Genomic DNA, 22,526 nt, shown 5'->3' with positions numbered 1-22,526 from the left:
CTGGCGAAAGGGGGCCGGTTGGCGGCCGTCCAGGGTGCGCGCGCGTAAGCAGAGGGGAGGGGGGGGGGGGGGCGCTATTTGGGGCGCGACCTTGGGCTCGCATGGCGGGCCCGCTGCGGCCGCAGTCCCGATGCCGTCGCGACGCGCTGAGCGGCCGCCCGCGGGCCGACGCGTCCTCTCGGACACCCGTTACAACAAGGTAAACCCCCTGCTGCGACCACCACCCGTGCTGTGCCGCCCGTATCGTATCGTAGATCCGAGCTCGCGAGGGGCCGCGGACACTGCCCGCGTCGCCACCCGCGCGCGCGCTCCCACTGACTCTGCAGCTTGTCCATCACCGTGGGAGAGTGCGCCGGAATAATACCGTCGTCACGTGGCACGATCAACGGAGCGCCTGCTGCAGTGCTCAAATGGGAATGGCAATGGTTTATACTAGGGCAATACCTTGATGTCACTCTTCATTGGTACGCTCTGCCGTTTGCTCTGCTTTGCAACTCATGGGTGGGAACTTTGCAATAATTAACAGAACTAGTGCACCACATAGCAACAGGCAGGCTCGAATTCGTCACCTTCTGGTTCTGTTCATGCACTGGCCTGACTTTGTGTGTAAACTCGGAACTTACTATGTGAGGAACAAGAAAGAAATGCTTCCATAACACGGCGTTTCTCATGTGGGCTGCCTTTTTTGTCTGCAAATAAACTTGCATGGCTTATTCATAAGTTTTGAACCTAAGCAGGTCATATAACCGGCATTATTTTAGAACTGAGTTTAAAAATTATTGCTCACGTTCACATGCTCAAATACACAAGACTTGCATCATGTGCCACTTTTGCCTGGTCATTCATCAGTTTTGTGCTATGAAAAATTTGTACATTTTGGTGGCAAGGCATTTGCACCTTAAAATTTTTTCTTGCCTTAAACTATGCCAGAACGAATGAGCAAAGGAAATTCTTGTATGCAGGTGTTGTGCATACCATAATTGGGCAGATTGATGGTTTGAGAGAACAGTTCAACTAGAATAATTTTCATTTTGGTATTTTTGGCTCATATTACTGAAGACTGCAGTCCCTCTTGGTTGTTTGCTGTACGGTTCCTCTCCTGGCACACTCTCGTCAGATATATCTTTATCCAGGTCGCATAGTTATTTGTCAGTACACTGGCAAGCTTTTAATGTGGTTGCTATGTAGTGCTACTATGTCAACATCAGTAGCAGTGTGAAATAAGCTCGTCCTGTGGACATCCCCCTGTCTCAAGCTGAAGGTGGCTGGCTTTATTTATGCAGAGGGAGACGCGACCATCGTACCGCAAGCGCAGTGACCCCAACATCCCAAGGTCCAAGAGGTGGGTGCATCCTCAGTGTTTTGGACACAGTTTTTCTTCATGTTGGAGTAAAACTTGCCACCTGTGTGGAATTTAATCAAGCTGCTTATGCCAAAGAAACAGTTTTAGTTTGGCAAATTGTTTCTTTTCTTTTCTTATTGAGTAGTGGGGCAGTATGTTTGTTGCTGTGCAAATTTCTCTAACCCCTAAGTTTTGCATTGTATTTATAGTGGGGAACATTCCTAATGAATACACAATAGAAGCAAGAGCAAGTGGATTATTGAATGTGGAGGCATAGAAAAAATGGATGCCAATCTGTTCATATAATGAATTTGAATGAATGAATGTTATACAATGAATACAGACCTCACTGAAAGAGATATCTATTGAAGTGGTCATGTTAATATTATCATTTATAATATGCGATGAAAAGCTGAGGGCAAGTAGAATGCACCCATGTTTGGAAAGGTGTGTATGAAGTTCAAATTGTTCAAATGTGGTGAGCTTGATATGCGTAGAAGTGGTTTAAGGGATGGAATTGCAGTAAAACCTGTAGGCCTTGTGTGTGCATACCTGTGGGGAGCCTGGATGCAAGGCTGATTGTGGTTGTATGCAGTGATGTGGATGTTGACGACAAGCCAACCAACCTCAACAACTCGGGCAGCTCCTCCAACTCCAGCCTGTCCACCAGGTGAGCCTATTACTCCACTCCACCCTTGTTGACTGATAATAGTGTACTCAGCATTACGGTAGTGCCAGTATTTCAGAATGGGCTGCTGATTTGTGACTTTCAGCAATTCTCATTGGAAGACAGGCCAACAGCTGTGCAAGTAAAATGCCTGTATGAGCCAGTATTGCAGAGGGAAGGAGAAATTCTTCTTTCCTGACATGTTCTAGGTGGAAAATAATGCATTCTCTGGGTGCATAGTTATGGGGCACATTTTTTTGAGCACAGTAACTTATGGAGCAGTTATGGAGCACAGTAACTTGCAGAAAATGCGATTTGATAAGTGGCTAATCATTTAATCATTCAAATGCCGGTATTAGCCAGTATTGCAGAGAGAAGGAAACATTTTTCTTTCCTGACATGTTTTAAGTGGAAAATAATGCATTCTCTGAGTGCATAGTTATGGAGCACAGTAACTTGAAAGCAGTGTGATTTAGGCCAGCTCGGCAGTTGTGATTAAACGAATTGCGGGCCTGTCCAAGGCCCAATTGTACAAAGCAGCAGCTAGTTACAAAATGAGTCAATATTGCTGCTTTTGTGCTAATCAGCTTGATGGCTTGGCCGTGCATCACAGAATGTCAGTTTGAGTTTTATTGTTCATGTTGTAACAATGCTGTCAAAGTACTTGAAGTGTACGGAAACAGTTTTGAAAGTGAAACACCAGATCTTCACTCATAATGTGAATGGGTTACTCAACCAGCTATGAAAGCTTTTGATTGCAGACAACAGACAGAAAAGACTCGGACTCCATTGAGTCAAATGCACTTATGCATTTTGATAAGAATGTGCCAGTGTGCATGAATGGAGGGTGACCTACGAGTTGTGCGACCTGCCAGCAGGAGCCTGGAGAGCCCGAGCCAGTCATGGGAAGCCGTGCACCGAAGTGGTGAGGCACCGGCACTGGGCCCGCTGGATGACTCTGACCTGGAGTGGGACCTGGAGCCGCCTGACTGGCAGGCTACCTTGGGCCGCGAGACCCTGCGGCAGCTCAAGCCCAAGGAGAAGAAGCGGCAGGATGTGCTCAATGAGCTCTTCTACACGGAGCGGTCGCACGTGCGCACACTCAAGGTGCTTGAGCGCATCTTCCGGCGGCCCCTGCAGCAGCAGGAGCTGCTGGCCCCCGAACTGCTGCAGCGCCTATTCCCCAACCTGGATGAGCTGCTGCGTATCCACCAGGGCTTCAGCAACCTCATGAAGCGGCGACGTGCCCAGGAGCCCCTCATTGGGGACATCGGACCGATGATGCTTACCATGGTGAGCTAATCTACAGACTTATTGAGACAATATTTTCGTTTCTGGTTGTGCAGATTGGGCATTTTCTCTCCCTTAGCTTGTTAACTTAAGTCTAAGTCTGAGTGAAGAAGCAGTTGGTGTGTTTACAGTGCTAGCAGTTAATTCAGAAGTTTCTGGGCAAAGCATGTTTGCCATTGCCTTCGTCGTCATCAAAAGGTGTCTGTGCAGCCAAGTGTGTCCGGTAAGAGTGAAGCAGGGGGCATGTAAGAAACAGGTCGAGCTGGCACCCCATGCAGATAACCCATGCTTTGCACTAACTCTCTCAAAACAGACAGAGCAAAGGTTCCTGGGAAAGGCAAGTTTGTGTTCGTAGTTATTTTTGCCTGTGCAGCACATTTTCACCTAGGCTGGGATGCGGGACCCTGCACGGGCATTCTGCATGGGCTGAATCTTTCTGTGCACAACCATTATCGTATGCCAGCTAGCACTGATTGTCTGCATTAAAGGGGCTCTGAAACACCTTCTGAGGAGAGCACATCAACTCGCTCAATCACTACATTGTGTTGTCATGAAAACCTGAGCCAATAATACACTTCTACATGTAGCAAAGGACCCACAATCACGCGTGAAAGTTGGCGAGCCCCTCCTGGCAAATATTTTAATGCTTGCACTTTCCTCCGTCACTCGCACCTGCATATGCAAGTTGAGAGGTAGCTATTGGTTAGATTCTTTCAGACGTCAGGCAGCTACCATGGCCGTGGCCAATAAGCTGCGTACCTCCGGCGGGTCAGGAAGCTCCGCTCCCGGAGGTGGGGCCGGCAGAGGAGCACTGACCTTCCAGCGTGTAAAAAGTGACGAGAGGAGAGGGAAAGTCGCAATGACGCTGAAATTCAAATTTTGACTACAGAAAACTCAGCTTCACAAAGCGCATTAAAAAAATTCTTGCTGTACAATATTCGTGAAGAGGCATCTCAACCATACTGCAACTTTATTTGTGCCCCTTTCGGAGCCCCTTTAACAGCTGTGCAATCGTGTAATTGCCACTCAGTTTCCTTTGTAAATTAAATTTTGATTGTTCTAAAATGATTGTGTATTCTTGATCAACAAGATATGCTTCATAGGTTGCCAGACGGCAAAGTTCAAGTCCCTTTATTTCTTGCTTAGACATTTGCCTAAGAGGCGGCTGTTGTTGGTTAGACAGATTTCCCAGCTGGTAGATTCGCAGCTTTGTGATCAGACGTAATTTTAGGCATTTTTATCTTATTTATAAGAAATGAAAGTAGTGCCAAGAATTTAATACTGATTGTTGCTGTTTCATGGGAATAACAAGCTGTCTGTAGTAGAGTGCGTATAACACACAGGTCACACTTAGCAGTATCTTCCGATGTTGCACTTCTGTTGCTGGGTTAATCATTTTCAGTGGGCCAAGGAAGAGACTATTGTAATTTACCCTGCCTTGTCGCAATATTGCAGAATTGCAAAACAAATATTCCTTGGCACATTGCAGCTACAGCTGATGTAGGCACTTGTGTTTTTTTGCATGGTAGCTGACTCCTGTATCAGAGGTTTGTTCTTCTTTTTGAGGGAAGAAATTTTTACCTCGAGCGTCTTTAGTAAACTAGTAAGCAACCAGTTCTCTCACAATACCGTTAGGACAAAATTTTTCTTTGGGAAACCACCCGGAGTTCCACATATCTGATTTTTCACCTCAGACATGCTGGGAAGTGCACATTCTTGCCACAGGGGGATTTAAATTGTGGAATTAGAGCATAATGCTTTCAGCCTAAGCCTTTGATGCAGTTTGGTGTTAAGACTTCTCAGCTCAATGTCTGTCTACGAGGGAAAGCTATACAGCTGCCATGAATTTTTTGCTTATGGTGAATGTTTTATTTTTGAACCCAGGAATATTGCCCCATACTAGGATGGGTTTCATACTGACTGAGCTAAATGGGATGATTAGCAGATTATTTGGTAAGGGCTAAGCGATTGAAAATTCAAAGTCGGTGCACAGTTTCTTGCACCTAAAGAAACTACTTAACATGGCGCAATTTCTGACAGGGTCAAGGTGTTATAGCTATTGCCTGCCCAAGCATAGCCACAGTCCTCTAAATGCACACGAGAAACAAGGTTTGCATCATACAAACTGGTGATGCAATTATGCTGGTCTCTGCAGTTGGATGGCGAGTCTGGTGAGCGGCTGCAGCAGGCAGTGGCCACCTTCTGCCAGCACCAGTCGTTGGCCCTGGAAGCTCTGAAAGCCAGGCAGAAGAAAGACCAGAAGCTGGCGCAGTTCCTGGCCGTGAGTGTTGTTTCACTCCCGTTTTTCTTCTTGTGGGGCCTTCCTCCTCCTGTGGTATACATGAATGTATGTGATGTGATGAGCTGCTGCCAGGGCAAAAAGTGTGCCAGGGTGCCACAATTGCTGCAGCCCAAGTTGTGCTATGGTGATAAGTGAACAGTCATGTTCTCCACACTCTGCCCTTTCCTGTATTCTTTGCACTGTATTAATGATGGCTTGAAACCTACTCGCTTAAGGGGGGACACTGGTCTTAAAGCTATTTTCATTATTTCTATGCCAATAATAATGAAATTTAACTATATTGCCCAGTTTTTTGTGCTGGTTTCAAATATGCCTTTCTTTTTTTTCTAAGCTAGTTATTACCCAAGTTACATCACATTAATTAGTCATTAATTAGAACCTCACTACAATGAAAATAGCTCGGCAAAAGTTAATTTTTTAAACATGGCTACATAGCCTAATGAATAGAGAATGCAATGTTCAAGGCAGTTTTTCCATTTTATCTATGTGTGTAATTTAATGAAACTTTGAACATCAACGTTCAAAATGTGCTTGTCAAGCATTCTAAAGTTTGCAAAATCATTAATTTTTGAAGCCTGATAGGGGAATTCTGTCTTGAACATTGCAACCCCTGCACCTTAAGCTTCCTTTAGCAAAAAAAATTACATCTCTATCTGCTCTAGATGCAGAGATATCATTGTTCCAAAACAGCCGGGTGGCAAGAATTTGCAAATTGAGAAAAATGAGAAAAACCCAAATGGGCCACAATTTATTGAATATTCATGACGATATCTGCATATTTATATTTCCTGGGGGCTAATAAGCACCAGGCATGTAGTCTGACTGCTGCTTGTGGGTAGAGTGCCGCTTTTGCAGTGCCCGTTGCACACTTGCAGAAGAGGCCCGTTTGCGCATAGACTCGGTTGTTCGTCGCCTATCCTTCTCAGCCATCCTCTTCCTGTTACTTAGGCCAAGGTTAATGTCCAGCTCGCTGAGTATTTGGGAAGACGCTTGAAGACTGCCTGCATTGAAACGGACAACAGCCTCTGCAACAGCGGCTTGAACCGCAAATAATGATGCATGGCGCTCCTTTGGTGCCAGTGACTATATTAGCGAGTGCAAACTCTCGTTGCTGTTTTGAGTTTTTCCTCGCTGGCAACGCTCCAGCAGCTTTCGGTCTGCCAAGTGCTGATATATTGGCAATAGTGCCTTGCACACATGCAATGGCAAGCTATATCTGTGCTTCGGAGTGGGCTCTCCCTTTGCTGCGGCAGCATTTTGGCGGCACCATGAGCTTGGGCCCATTGGGCACAGGCTGTGATTTGACACATTATCATTTGATGTAACGTGGTGATATGTGGCCATCACTGCCTGCTGCATTGCTTCGACATCTCCGGTGTGAGACTTCAGAGCCCAGCTGTAGTATGCAGTCAACTTGTTCACAAGGTCGCCCGTGAGCTTGCCTTTGCCACTGAGGCTCTCTGTTCCCTCGCCTTTGTGCTTAGCAATCACATTGCGCAGGGCCGTGCCCATGCGCTTTTGCACATGGTTTGTGCAGTCCTCTTTCTGCACTTTTATAAAACCATACACATCAGCCTCCTGCAGTGCCAGAAATGTGCGGCTATCTCCATCACACAAAACTGTCGTGTATCGAAGGCCATGTTTCTCTAATGACCTTTGAAACATGATAAGTGCAGCCTGCACTTCCATCTCGCCAGATTTTTTTTCCGTGTTTTTCTGACACCTGTGGCTGCTCTTCCATGCCTCATACGATGGGTCACTTTCCGTAGGCCCGCGCTTGCACCCCGCACAAAAGTTGTTGAACACAACATAGTCTAGTACAAGTCCAGTGAACAGCTCAAGCCTGGACTCCATGTACGCGAAAACTCACGCGAACGCGAAGGCGACGGCGGCAAGCGACGAGCGACGCCGTCGCGCGAAGCAAAATGCATGTGTCGCTTGCCGTGTCGCTCGGATCTGCACCCACAGAAAATTTCGCTCGTCGCCCGGAAGTCCCCCACGCGACTGGCCAATCAGAGCCCCCCAAAGCCGTTTCCGGTTTGTCCATGGTTTCTCACGGGTACATCTCACGAAACCAGCCCGTCGTCTTGGTCATCGCCACCGTCGAGAAAATATTTGGTTTTGTAGCTGAGAGGCAGACCCGCACGATTTAAATAATTAAAACAATCTACTTGTTGGGTGCGGAGGGCTAACAGCATTTGGAGCGGGCTACGCGAGCGGGCGTACTGCAGGGAGAGATGCGTGTCGAGCCGCGGGTACCGGCGCTCGATCCACCGTGCCGCTGCGCTCCAACTGTGCAGAAACACTCGCGGCGCGCATTCTCAGTGGTATATTATAGTTTGCTCACTTACAGTCAGGTTGCGGTGACAGTTCATGGGAGTGTTTTTACTAAGCCGGAGTGCACAGGCACCGAACGAAAGCACACCTCCCCCGTGAACCCGTGATGTGACTTCGTCTCCGCAAGCACGCCTTTGGCTATCTCCACTGCCGCTACACCGCTGCCGTAGAGGAAATATTCCTTTGGCCCTGACTATGAGGCACACTCACAAAATTTTAAGAGAGAGAACAGGTTACGGGCGTGTTTCTAAGCTTGAGTGCGCAAAGCACGGAATCCGCTGCGCACGTCGCGGGTTCGCGTCGCCTGCCGCTTTCGCTTGCATGGAGGTTGCCCACAAGCGACAGAGCGAACGCCAGCCGTCGCCGCCGCCGTCGCCTTCGCGTTCGCGTGAGTTTTCGCGTACATGGAGTCCAGGCTTCAATCACTGCGGCCACACCGATGTGCGATGAATGACCCCGGGTCATCCACGAACCGTCGAACGAGACAGCGATATTTCCAGGGTTGTCCAAGTGCAACTCTGTGTAGAGCTCGCGAACGGAATGGGCGCTGTCCATCATCACTTTTTCGGCTGCGCGTGTTGTCGCGGGCGTCAGCTTGTTTTTCATGTAACCTTGCCAGGTTTTACTGTGAAGTCCTCTATGGGAGATATTCATTACTGCAAAGACATCGTTCAGTGCGGTTTGCCGATTTCCCGTACTTTGCATTGCCCGTGCAGCAAGAATATTAACAGTAAATGGACTTATTTTCTGGCTCCCTTGAGCGCGCGGCGAACTCCACGCAGATGAAATCTCGCCGCAGTTCACGCACAAGAGAGCGAGCCTCACGGCTAAACCGTATTCACGATCACCTTTAGAAACGTCCACGTTTCCGCCACACACCTTGCACTTGACGGCACTCAGCAGTTCGGTGAAAGATAGCAGATTCACAACAGTGAACGCAGTATCGTGTACACTGCCGTTGGAGTCTCGAAGCGGGCGATCGTCGCAGTTGCCGATGAAATCCTGTTTCCTCTGCGTTGCTGAAGTCGAATCGAGAGCTTGTAGCTTTTCTTTAGCTTTCGCTTCGATTTCGAGCAATTCCGAACGCTGTAGCATCCTGGTGTCGCAGCGTATGCGGCCGCTGTGCGTAGCTGTCGCCGAGCTCGTTAGGCTTACTTCGACGTCCGCTGACGCCGCTTCACCGGCCGCTGGCTCTTGCGCACTATCGGTGCTTTCCGATGATGCAGGACGTGAAGGAAGGTTGTTGACTCGCTTATTTCTTTTCCTCTGACCGAACTTGTGCCGCGAGTGGAATTTAATCGGCGACATCGTTGTGCGTCGGTCTCGCTTCTTTCAACAAAATGGCGCCGGGGACGCGTCTGCCAGCGACCAGCAGCAAGACTAGCAGACGAAGCATGCGAGAATCCGCCAATGGGAGGGCTCGTTTCAGTCACGTGCTCATATCAGCGAATCGGACCTCGCGCTTTTTTTGTTGTTTGTGCTTCTTTTTCTCCGCGGCCATTCAGGGCATGCAAGCACAAGCGGCGGGAAATTGAAGCGTAGAGAGTCTTCTTTCAAACGAGACCAAGATGGCTGCGATCGGCGCGCTGAGACGAGCGTTCCGCGGAGTAGAAAATGCACCGTTTTTATCGTCTGCTCATGCACAAAATCGGGTGACGCGGTGATTTACATTTCGTAATACGGCAAAAATATTGATTTCTGGGAGACAAAAATTTGTGAAACTGGAGATTAATAGTTGTAGATTCCGAAAATGCCATTTTCGAAAATTCGACTTTTTGGTCATTTTTTGGTCCCAAAGACCCGTGTCCCCCCTTAAGCTCTTTGTTCTTTTGTACTGAAGTGAAAACTTCACATTGGTGCGCGCATGAGCAGACAATGATAATGTCCCTCACAAAGGGGGCAAACTCACCTATGAAGAGAGCGCCTGGTGGTACAGATTTCTATGAATTAACTCTTCATAACCACGAAGGTTTACCCACTTCATGGTCATAGGGTCAGGAACAGTGCAGCCATTTTCGGACTTTACAAAGAAGTCAGCTGCTGCATAAAAATGCTTGGTGAAAGTTTTGCTTGTGCCATGCACCTTCATCTGGTGGTCTTTCAACAATGATTTGACTCACTATGGAAATGCTCTAAGCATTTTCTTGAGGGGAGGCTGAGCTGTTTGCTCACTGCCTTGCTACACAGTAGTGTGTCCTTTCTACCACTTTCAGTTTCATTGGAGTTATCAGATGATCCTCCTGCATCTTCCAATAAAGAAACATAGTAGTGCTGCTGACTAAACTTGCTCTTTTGTGTCACTGAACTTGCTTCAGTTGCTGCCATAAAATGAGAGTGTGAAACATAGCCATGCATGGCCACAGTACTGAAGGTCGGTGGCTGAACTTGGGCCTGTATCTGGATTTATTAAGAAAAGTAAAAAGAAAATATACATTTTCGAGAAGCCTTTAAGAGGTGGTGCCCATTTCCAGCAGGAAAAGCAAGAAAAAGGAGTATGGAGATTTGAGCAGGCGCAAAAGAACAATGTAGGGATTGCCTGTGCATCTGAGCGAATGGCTCTTCTCTGGTGTTTGATTTGCCCAACTTGTGGTATACAATTTCAAGGTGAACAGCAGTGCAAAGATTACAAAACAGAGACACAGGCAAGATTACAAAAGGAAGACTGGTGCCCCCGGGCACCCATCTGTGAGTCCTCTCTGCTGCATTGCAAGGCCTTACATTGTAGTTTTGATTGAGGGCTACAAGTAAAATGTCATAGCGTTACTATTATCATTGCGAGGCTAACTTGTTAACGTCTAGTCTCCGATGTTTATATACAACTGACACCATATGTTAGACTGCTTCTTTAAACTGAAATTTCTCAGCAAAGAAGATTTGTAAATCAGTTTCATGTTGTCTTTGTATACAGGATGCAGAGATGCACCCGCTGTGCCGACGGCTGCAGCTGAAGGACTTGGTGGCAGCAGGCTTTCAGCGGCTTACCAAGTACCCACTCCTCATCGAGAATGTGGCCAAGCACAGTGCCCTGGGCTCGGTCGAGCATGCCCAGCTGCAGCGGGCCCTGCAATGCTCCAAGCGCATCCTGGCACACGTCAACCAGGCGGTGCGTGAGGCTGAGAATGCCCACCGCCTGGGTGAGCTGCAGCGGCGCCTCGACAAGAGCTCTTTGGACAAGGTCTGTTCTCCTTTAGCACTCATACTTAACCATCCACCTGGTGGGGAAACACCCCTATGCATCTGTGCAACTGAGTGAGGGGAATGGGAGGGGTGGGGTTTTTACTATCCTTTGCCTAGGAACGTTTGGCTATGCCCATCTTATGCTAGCTTGTAATATAGCCCAGTGCTCGCTAGTGCTCTGCCTGTAATAATCGGTCAGTTAAAGGGACACTGAGGACAAATTGAAGTTAGTCTGTATTGATAGGGTGCTGCCTAAAAATTGAAAATTGGTTTTTGAGAAAAGGAAATGGCACAGTATTTGTCTTCCATATATCCAAGGACACCAGAACCCAACCACCATGCCTTAGGGAAGGAAGGATGGTGGGAGTGAAAGAAGAAAGAGAAAGAGGTGCCATAGTGGAGGGTTCCAGAAATGGAATCATTTCCGCCACCTGGAGATCTTTAACATGCACTGACATCGCACAGCCTTTGGGTTTCCCAGCCGTGTATTGGCGGATGTAGGGTGCTGCTGTGTGCTAATCACTCTCACTGAAAAAGGAGCTTTTATAAGCTGGAAAAGACCAAAAAGCGGAATACAGGTATTGGTCTAACTGGGGGATTTCTCAGCTAAACTGCATGCGTTGACACCAATTTTTGGGCACAGATCCCAGAAGCTAGGCTGCGCTGCCATTCACTTCAAAATGGTGGCAACCAGTCCGTGGTGTAGATGTCATGAGTGTGAATTAAGTGGTGGGGAAAATATTAGAATTCAGTTTTCAGTTTGCACGGCTACCGCAAAACAGGGTACATTTACAGTAATGACAAGGTACAAATATTTATTAATTAGCGGTGTGCTAATATTGAAATTTTCAAATGTGAATTAAATATAACTGTGAAGAAAAAAATGGCTTCGAATAGCAGATTGAATTTCAATTGTCTGTTCAGTACAAAAAAAAAATATTTCAGGAAATTTTGTTTTCATATTGAGGTAGGCAACTTATTGAACACCCCTCATATTACCGTGGTCAGGAACTAACAGATGTACAGACTGTGGTGGCACTTGGTGAATGCATTTACTCACTCATAGTGGACATGGAGCAAGAAAAAACAAAGGAAATTTTTCTTTCTGACTTTAAGGGCTGCAAAGCTGCTGATTGTTTCTTCAATGTTGATGCTTTTTGCCAGTTCGCTTGCACCAGATAATCCTGCAAGGAATGATAACCTGATGCCAAGCAGTTCTTGATAGGTTTCAAAATAGAGCCTCACCCCCTCTCATGGATGCCACATACAGAGGTATCCTTAAAAATATTTGCAGGCTTGGTGAAAAGGCTGTGCGAGACAGTAAATGCCCATTGAGTGATGAATGTGATAAGGTCTACTGTGGACAACATTTGGCCTCTTCGAGGTCAAGCATGTTGCTTTCAGATGCCTCCATAGCGAAGTTATTTTGGCGGAAAGTGCTCTCTCAGACAGTTAGTCAAAAGAATGCTGTGGGTTTCGCAGTAAAAAAAAATTGAGCTCATTTCGCGTTAAGGCTGTTCAACAAACGCAGCATCACCATGACTGTCGTTGCACCTCCTTCAACCCGCTCCTCTGCTGCAGCTGCACCCCCTTGAGCTCTGCACCTTGTGCGGTCCGAGCCACCGGCACCCGCTTTAGTGACACTACTGATTATGGTGGAAACAAAGGGGAAGAAATAGGATTGGGCATGGCCAGTGCTTTGTTTGCAGAATGAATGCCTGAGGAAGGGAGAGAGCAGTTGAGGGGGTAGAAAGTAGTATGGGATTCAAATTAGGTTATCAGAGCATTTGCAGGCACAGGGAAGCTGCAGCTTTCACAGCGTAAATGTTGCACCAGATGTGGCTATGAGGTCTTTGTCCTTGTGGTTGACGGCATGAAAAGAGTAATGGGCTGGTGAGCTGTATCCTCTTACCAGTGTGGCTCCTGTCGTGCGCAGGTGGAGAGCCACCCATTAAGCCCGGTGTACCGGCAGCTGGACCTGAGGCGGCACCGGCTGGTGCACGAGGGTCCACTGACCATGCGACTCCCACGCCAGAAGCCCCTGGATGTGCAGCTGGTGCTGCTTGAGGACCTGCTGCTGGTGCTGCAGCGCCAGGACGAGCGACTGGCGCTGCGCTTTCACTCAGTCAGCCTGCCAACGGCCACAGCCGAGGACCGCATGCTGCAGTGCCCCGTCATGCGGCTGCGGCACCTGCACGCACGTGACGTCGCTACCGACCCCCGCGCTTTCTTTCTGCTTGACACCATGCCCGAGCAGCGGGCCATGTGGGAGTTTGCCGCTGCCTCGGCCTCTGAGAAGCGCAGCTGGCTGGAACACATTGGGGCCGCCACCCGCGCACATGCGCCACCTGACGACGAGGGCAAGCACGTGCCTGACACACCGCCTGTAGATGAGGCGCCTGCAACAGCAATCGAGTGAGCCTTCTTTTTTTTCTTTGCTTTCTTTTTTTTTTTTTTTTGTAGTGAATGCTGTTGAGTCTTGAATAGCACTCTTCTAGAGAGGAAGTGCATTCTGTTGGAAAATGTTTGAGAGGGAGAGAGAGAAAACTTTGTCAGTAAGAAGATGATCTTCGTGACTTCCTTAAGCCACTCCAGGTGGCCGGCAGTTTAAGACTCTCGGCGACCTCCTGTGCTCTTGCTGTGGCCCGGGACTGAACGTCCGGGTCCGGGCTGGCGAGAACAGCTTCCCATTTTTCAAGGGTTTTTCAATGTTTGAAGGCTCCTAAAGCTCTACAGTGGTGTCCTCTTGGAAGCAAGCTTAGGCACGGGTGGCTGGTGCTATCTTCATGGAGGTGGCCCTCGGTTTTTAACATGATGAGCATTGGTGGATTACACGTGTGTAATTTTAAACTTTCAGAGGAATTGGTTTAGCAGGTTATGCACTTTTTTTGGTGAGCTACTGGTACGAATTGGTCATTTCACAAATGGCAGTTTTCACGTTGTCCTTTGTCAAGAGAACTAGTTGCATGCATGTGACTGTGGGGTCGTACAGTCCAATGTGGTTTGCAGGGCTGGTAGCATGGCAAGCCAAACATATTTTTTGAAGCCAGTACTGCCACAAACCACTCAAGAATTGTGCACGCAAAAACTAGAGGTTAGTAGCAGAGGGGCATACATTTTGTGTATAAGAGAACTCATGATGTAAGTTAATAATTGCTTGAACCCCCCAAAAATGCTCTATTGCATGCTCTATTACATGCATAAAAACTACGCTGCTACTTTAAGCAAAAAGTGAAGTTTGTGGCTGTGTTACTATTGCTGTGTTTTTCTTCTGATTTTTTTATATGATGCCAACCAAAACCTGTACCTCTATGCATGTGTTCTGATTTCTGCCGTGATGGTTGTGATGTCTGGCTTGATGATTGGCTGTGGCTGTTAGCACAGTGGTAGTTTTCGTGAGCATCCATTGTAGCTGTGGGGTGATTCAGACATTTTACTGCTGTTTCATGGCATTGTGTGTGCAGCGGTGAGCTGGAATAGCTATGCTTTAAGTGATTCTAGCCTTAGACATTAATTCTGCACTGTGCTACTCCGGATTGGCTGTCTTGTATTCTCTGCTGTATGCACTTGTGGGCTGTGGCACTGCCGCATTGGAAACTGTATGTAGTACTGCTTTTTTTGGAGTGCACACAGGAACATAGGGCTCGCTCTCCTTGCTTTTTTTGCACAGTCTGTCAAGAATAAGAAACAACATGCGACTGCCACCATGCTAGCATGGCAGTGCTTTGAGTAATGCTGTCATACCAACTCTGCTCACTCTGGGTTGTTTGTTCACTAGTCAGTGTTTGTTGCGCATATTGTGCTCATGCGTTACATGCCATGTCAAGCCATGCATAGTTTTTACAGTTGTGCACTTGGGATCTGTGGCGCATTCACATTGGGAATCGCATGCACTTTGACTGCTTCCAGCAGTGGCGCAGCAGACCATGAGGACGAAGAAGAGGAAGTGCCCACTGACAAGGAGGAAGGGGGAAGCAGCAGAGAGGAGGAGACGCCCCCTGCCTCAGCCGCAGCAGCGCAGCCAGACAAGGAGGAAGCCTCCGAGAAGGAGGAGGGTGACAAGGAGGAAGGGGTACTTGCAGGTGCCCCAGTGGCGACCCCATCAGTGGCCCAGGGGGGCTTGTCCCTCGTCGACTTCCAGGAGGTGGTGGTGGTGCCCAGCGCCCCCTGCGAGACAGCCACCCCTGTGCTCACTCCCATTGGTGGGTCCCTCTTTTTCTGTGTGGGTTGTCATTGCATGGATGCCTTTGGAACAGCAGTTCACTAACTGGGTTTTACGGAATGCTTTTTGGGTTCCCGAAGCACCTAAACTGATGCATATTAACCCCCACGTTTTCTTCGCCTACTTTTTGGTACTAATCATGCTGTAATTGATTACAGAAATCTGTTTCACTACAGAGACAATTATTACTAATTGGAATTGGGCATTTTTTTGAGGGGCCATGTGCCTGCGTGCTCTACTTTGCATGCATGTCAGGTGGAAAGGGATGGAAACAGGCATTGCAGGTTTCCGATCAGCACCTTCTGGAAGCTGCTGGAGTCCATGATGCTAAAAGGAACAAGCAAGCAAAAATGCAGAGGCTGGTGGTGTTTATATTCAAATGGCATTGATCTCGCCCTGAATAAAAGACATGCATTAGCTGATCGTTAAGCTGCATATTCAGGAAATGGGGCTCTTTGCTTCACATTTAACCAATCTCTTTTTGCCACCAGGCAAAACAGCACAAAAAGAAAACGTGAGCACATGCATTAAAAAAAAAGTCTGAAATATCCCGACTTACCGTTCTCAGTGGCAGAGGTGTCACAGTGATAACTACACTAGAGGATGATGTGAGAAATGTTGAATTATTTAATTTTTTCTGCCCCATTACTGCGTCAATATAACATTTCTGACGCAGTGAACACACTCACATTATGAACCCTCAGTGCACTTTTGTCATTGAGGATTTACTTTCTATTTTTAACTGGTTAGCTTTTTGCAGTGGGTTCCTCAGTTTCTGCTCTGTCAGCACCACAGACCTTGGCAGCACGCCAAGATGCTGCCCGCCAATAACGTGATAACATCTTGGCGTGTTTATCTTTTGAGGAGAGCTCCTGCGAGAGGGTTGGTGCGCTCAGCGAACTTAGCAGTCCACCATGATGTGTGTCCTTGACAGGAGCGCTGGCAATGGTGCTTGCGTGCCCAGCTGTGCCAGTGGGTGCTTAGAAAGCCAAGGAACGCTCGAGCATTGGAGAGGAACGAGCATTGGAGAGGAACGTAGCAGTTCAAACCATAACCCTAAAAACATCTACACTGAAATGCTTTGGACGAAGCAGGACCTTCAGACCTCTAAATGATTTCGTGAGCTTCATATCAGGAGCTAAGGCTTGAAAATTCGCATTACAACTTGTAACTGTCCTATGAGTTTTTTTAACCTCGCATAAAAAAATGCGCACCTGATCTTCAGGGTCGCTGTTCAGCATGTTTGCTTTATTTGACTGCGATTGACCAGCATCGCCGGCTATCACAAAATCATCGGATCGTGCTGTGATGCAGCAAACACCTTTCGAAATGAACGATGCTAAACACCGGCAACGCGAACGTGCCTGACTGTATGCTTTTGTTGATAATGGATGGATGGGCGGGCAGGCGGGCGGGCAGGGGGACGTATGATATAAAATTTGACTCTCCCAAAGAAATCTGTTCAAGTTCGTACTTTTTTCCCCGTAACAAGCCTCCCCTCAAATTGATATCAACTTTTTGGGGAAAATGTAGGTTCATTATACAAGAAGGGCTCTATTTGGTTCTTCTTCCAGGCTTGAATGAACACACAGAGCTTTGTTTTTTTAATCAAGCTGAGACATAGGAGACCCCACTGTACATGAGCTTGGAGGTACACAGAAATGTTGTTATCATAAACCCCAAACAGTCAATGGATCCTCATTGTTTTGTGTTTGTTTCTTGGTGCTCTTGGGCATTTCTTTGATGAAGACCTGCAAGAAACGTGAAGTAGCTGTTGGCTACCTGGCTAAATTATCTACAAGTTTGATGGAAACCACCACATCACACTTCAAGAAGAAGGGATGAATCAGTTTTGTTGTTCTCTCTATGTTTGTTTACACTGAGCTATTTGGTGAATAACTGATATCAATTGAGCACGTGGGCAGGCACACAGAAACACAGAAGCGGCACGACACAATGCTGAACTGGCATGACTGGCTTGTTTCAAACAATTTCTCTGTTTCTGTGTATGTCCATTTGTTCAGCTGATCCCACTAAAGCATCATAGTCATGAGGTAGAGTTGTCGTTTGTCACTGCATGCTAATGGGCAAGGGCATGTTTGTCTCCCCTGCTATCTGCTCGTGTTGCATGTGGCTCACAGTGGTCACTCTTGCAACTGATTTCAGAACGGCTTCGTCGGAAAGATCAGCAGGTGCTGTCAGCGCTGGCTGAAAAGCAGTCATTGCTCGCCGAGATTCTGCGCATTCCCAGTGAAGATTATGTCCACCTGGCCGAGGCAAGTTGCATAGTTTGTTTGTTTTTGTTTGATTGCTTGTGGGTAGGACCTCACGGGGCTGCATTGAATAGGGACTGACTGATGATATTCCTTGATCAATTCAGCTTGGACATGGTGAGAACGCTTCCATATCTGGTAGGCTTATTTAGGGAGGCCTTATTTATGTGGACCTGAAAACAGAACAAAGCAAAAAGAGCACAGCCTCGATCAAGCAGGTCATGGCAGAACAATTCAGTGTCCTTCAGAACGCAGCCTACAGGCTGCTTTCTGTGCAGTTGTGAGTTATTAACTGCATCCAGAAGGTTGCAGATGTGTGATGAAATATTTGTATAGTGATCTTGAATATTGTTAGGTTATGTGAGGATTTTTGCACAGAAGTCTAAAGAGCATCTCTGCTAAGAAGATCTTGAAAATATTCTTTAGTCGCTGCTGTCTGCATTAACTTTCAATAGTGCTTTCTTCAGGCTGTTATCTTATTTGGCTGTTGCACGGGCACTTTCAAGCTGATGTGGTCATGGAGGGTGCACCTTCTGGTAGTGGAAGTCACGGAAAATGGAGCAGGGAATTTGAGTTGAGGGAAATTGCAAAATTTGTGCCCTCGCATAATTTGTGCACCCCTAATTTTTTATCCGGGTTTTTAAAAAAAAGAACTTTTACTCTCACATTAATATGCTGCTTGCTGCGCTAGACCAGCAGCATGCACGCGGGTGCGCAGAAGTGAGGCTTGGGAGGATTGGCACAGCTGCGTCTCCTTGTGTGGCTGCAAAAGGTGTGAGTGGGGATGGGATGCTGCCACACTGCCATGGTGCTCTAAGAGAGATGTCACTGCCAAGGCCTAGCCAAAGTGAAATCATACCTGATGCGTGCTAGGGGCAGGAGTGCAGGGCTAGGGCACTGGAACCAGTGTGCCTCGATAGCTTTGATAACAACCACCCCGTCCCTGAGACACACCAACACATAAGTGGAAATGAGTCAGCACCAGCTAAATAGCCGTGAAGGAGATAACGACGATATAATGGAAAGAAATAATGGCAGCAACGGCCGCACTGGAGCTCATCCTTTCCTTAGGAAATTTAGAGGTCATAACATGTCATAACCGATTTTTCGAACTCCAATAATTCGAACTTGCGCGATATTTTGGACCTTGCTGAGGAACGTCACGCACCTCACAGGAGCATGTACATTTCCACGACTAACCTTTCGGACTTTCGTATGTAGTCCGTCCGCGAAGCCATATTACTCTGCCACGTATCATTTGTTCTTCACGAATCCTCAGTAGGTGTTTGCACAAAAACAAAGAGCAATATAAACGAAGTGCTGGCACTGAAAATCACGTTCAAAACTGCGAGGCACTCGGTGTTCGGCCCCTCTGGCTATAATTTTCACTGAATGTGGATTACTTTTTAGGCACGGATGGAGTAGGAGCAATTCGCCCTACGAGCTACGTATCATACTGCCACATTCTTACTTCTAGAAGTCTCTGTGAGTCGCAGGACGAAAGCATGGCATGAGGTAAAACGAAGAGCAGAAGGTTGCCACTCACGGTATTTGAGATTTTCCGCAATGAAATATGTCAGTGGCCACTGTGGTTGTATAACAAACTACTTTTTGGCCACAGACTTGGCCTGCGTGAGCAGACGTGCTAGCTTTGGCAGCGTTGCCTGCTATGTATGAAACGGAGTATAGAGTCCAAGGTTTCGATTTTTCGGATCAAAGCAGATGTCAGTAATACTGCCAAGATCGTTTTTGACTGAAAGTTTGTTTTTTTGGCTTAGTATAGATGCTAGCAGGCATTGCTGTCGCAACCAACCAGTTCTCTGCCACTGTGAAAGGCACCATCTTGGATTTAGTAGGACTCGATCCGACGGGCTGGCTTGATAGACTTGGCTATTTGCTTTTCGTGTCTGCCATTTGAGAATGACATGCTCTTTGTTATCATAGAGGTGGCCTACAAAGCGCGCGCCCGCATGGAAAGCCAGACAGCTGCAGCAGGCGCAAACCGCAGTGCGGGTAGGTGATGGGGGGGGGGGGGGGGGCAATTAGGAGGCGCTCGCTTCCGCTTAAGTTTTCACATCTCTCGGTATCACATTCTCGGTTTTCGCGAGCATCGTTGCGCATGGAAACTGGCTGTTCTTGCTTCGTGCGGCATGTGAATTCGTTCGTGGCATGACCTGCGGCTGAATCGCACTGTGACGTTGAGTCACTCATTCGTGATGCGAAATGGTGTTGACATGACGAAATCGTAACTATGGCTCAGATAAACTCTAATATTATCACTTGCAAGCAAAAAGTGGGGAGTGGTTAAGTTGTTTTTCGCAGAAAGATGATTTTTTTGAAGTTCACGGATTTTTTGGGCTGCTTGATTACAGTCAAAACTCGATTTAACGAAACCCGATTTAACGAAAATCTCGATTTAACGAAGGTATCCTAATTCCCCCTCAGACGCCCATAGGGTTCAATGCTTTGACTAACCCGAAATAACGAAACCGATTCCGTGATCTGTCCCGATTTAACGAACCTTTTTTCGAGAAATAAAGGTGAAAAAGTGTTAATTTTTGGTCTATTTTGTAGACAGCACCCCAAAATTTATTGATTGCGAGTCAGCGGTAACAGCGCGGAGCATCTTCACCCCGTCGCTTTTTTCAAACTGCGTGGCGCAAAACGAGTTTTAATTTTGAATCGAGCTCACGAGATGGCGCCAGCAGTAAAAAAGTTTCGTGCCACATTTCATAGATGGCGCTGTTGCAGTTCGCGTGTTTTTTTTTGTGTGTGTGTTTGTGTGTTGTGCTCTGTGTTCTCTCTTGTGTTCTCTCCCGTGCCTTTGAACACACGTCTTTGTCAAGCTCAGCTTGTTAGGCCTCCATCAGTCTAGCCTTGCTATCGTGAACGCGGACGTGGTGTGTGCGAGGAAGCGCGCCGCTAACCCTCCTGACTAGCAGATGGAGCCCTGCAAGAAACGAAAAAGGCTTACCCTGGACGAGAAAGCGGACATAATTCGTGCTGTGACAAGTGGACAGAAGAAATGTGACGTGGCTGCATCACATGGCATTCCAGCGAGTACTCTCTCCGCAATATTGAAAGGGAAAGATGACATCCTCCGCGCCACTTCGTCGGGGAATCTCTCGCGCAAAAAAAACGCTGAAGACCACTCCTCAAAGCAAAATGGAAGAGGCCCTCTTCGCCTGGTTTATGGATTTGCGGGCGAAGAATAGTATTCCCGTGAGTGGAGACCTGCTCCAACAAAAAGCTCGCTCTTTCGCGTGCTTGCTGGGCGACAACGAGTTCAAGGCAAGTCCCGGCTGGCTGTTGCGCTTCAAAGAACGACACGGCATCGTCGGGAAAGTGCTTAGCGGTGAAGCGAGCAGCGTAAGCATGGCTGTAGTCGGCGACTGGCAGTCTGAAAACGTGCCCGACATTCTGGGAAAATATGCCCCCAGCGACGTCTACAACGCCGACGAGAGCGGTCTATTCTGCCAAATGCTGCCTAAAAAAACACTCGCCCTGAAGGGGCAGGCGTGCCACGGCGGCAAACACAGCAAACAAAGGCTGACTCTTTTGCTGTGCGTCAACATGGACGGCACCGACAAACGAGACCCGCTTGTCATCGGAAAGAGTGCGAGGCCGCGCTGTTTTAAAGGCACCAAAAAGCTTCCTGTGAAGTATGTTGCCAATTCAAAGGCGTGGATGTCGCGTGCCATTTTCGCTACATGGCTGAAGGAATTTGACAGCAACATGTGTCGCCAGAAAAGGAAAGTGTGCCTGTTGCTGGATAACTGCACGGCCCACTACGTTGCAGAGGTCGAGCTGACCAGCGTGGAGCTCCGCTACTTCCCCCCAAACGCAACGTCCGTGGTTCAGCCCTTGGATCAAGGGATAATTAATAGCATGAAGTGCGCATACAAGCGTCGAGTCGTCGACAGAGTTCTCCTCAACCTGGAGCTGAAGCATGAGACGAAAATAGATATTTTTATGGCGGTTGAGATGGTGGCGGCGGCTTGGAGAGCATTGAGGCCGTCGATAATTGTCAACTGCTTCAGGACTGCCGGTTTCGGTACACTAGGCCCTGAAACTGCCGAAGCTGGTCCGGACTGCGCGAGCGCCGTGCACGAGGATGAAGATGCCTGGGAACACCTTCGCTCAGTGGATGAAGTGCCCACAGGCATAAGTTTCTCAGACTACGTGAACGCCGACGCAAACGCAGTCACAACGGAAGTTTTGACTGATGCCGATATGTTGCGGCTTGTAGGAAGCGTGGAGGGAGTGACGGCTGAAGACGCTGCCGACGACCCTGCAGGTGCCGAAGCTCCCGTGCCGACACCAGGTCAGGTGATGGATGCTCTCGATCTGCTGCGACATTTTGCCGGCGCACACGAGGGGACGGAAGACGCGCTGGACGCACTTCAGACCTACGAGAAATCGGTGCAGCCGTTGCTCACAAAGCGCACGCAGGCAAAGATCACCGACTTCTTTGGCGGAAAATAAATTTGTAGTCCCCTCGGGCCTTTCTTGTCGAGTAAGAATTTTTGTTGTTTCTTTTCATACGCGCTAGCGGCGCCGGTCGTGGTGTTGGCGCTACCCACTCGAAAGTAGCGCGGGGGGTCATGACGATGACCATACGGACCCCCAAAGATTGCGCTAGTTGTATGATTACCAACTTTGGCGCCAATTTGTCATTAGCTGTGTGGCTTGCCGTCCCGTCGGCGGTATTTAGGGAAGATTGTTGCGCCGCTAGCCGAACCGTCCTTTGGGTCGGTGCTACCGGCGTGAATTCGTCACGCGCGAGTGCGACGAAAAGTGAAAATGGTACGTGCTAACCGATACGACCGCGATAAGCTGGTACGGTTTATGCGGATGCAAAATGCATTATGTTCAATGGGTGCTCAGTCGGGGACTTGACTTTACTTCTTTTAAAA

General features: G+C 47.9%; 1 protein-coding gene across 11 annotated transcripts in view; it reads left to right on the top strand.

Annotated features, from left to right (window-relative positions):
• LOC144136475 (rho guanine nucleotide exchange factor 11-like) overlaps positions 1 to 22,526 on the top strand; it is a 131,878-nt gene that overhangs the window by 99,042 nt on the left and 10,310 nt on the right. For 5 of the 11 annotated variants that reach the window (XM_077668833.1, XM_077668830.1, XM_077668829.1 and 2 more), the window contains 8 exons: positions 1,284 to 1,342; positions 1,938 to 2,012; positions 2,885 to 3,302; positions 5,455 to 5,580; positions 10,847 to 11,113; positions 13,052 to 13,530; positions 15,025 to 15,317; positions 17,504 to 17,613. In XM_077668833.1, coding sequence (XP_077524959.1) covers positions 1,284 to 1,342; positions 1,938 to 2,012; positions 2,885 to 3,302; positions 5,455 to 5,580; positions 10,847 to 11,113; positions 13,052 to 13,530; positions 15,025 to 15,317; positions 17,504 to 17,613 — 1,827 coding nt within the window. The remainder of the gene's footprint in view (positions 1 to 1,283; positions 1,343 to 1,937; positions 2,013 to 2,884; positions 3,303 to 5,454; positions 5,581 to 10,846; positions 11,114 to 13,051; positions 13,531 to 15,024; positions 15,318 to 17,503; positions 17,614 to 22,526) is intronic. The other 6 variants (XM_077668834.1, XM_077668831.1, XM_077668826.1 and 3 more) reach the window with 3 other exon arrangements.

Source organism: Amblyomma americanum, chromosome 6, assembly GCF_052857255.1.
Source record: "Amblyomma americanum isolate KBUSLIRL-KWMA chromosome 6, ASM5285725v1, whole genome shotgun sequence".
In the NCBI taxonomy this organism is placed as follows: Eukaryota; Metazoa; Arthropoda; class Arachnida; order Ixodida; family Ixodidae; genus Amblyomma; species Amblyomma americanum.
This window is presented reverse-complemented; position numbering and strand designations above follow the sequence as displayed.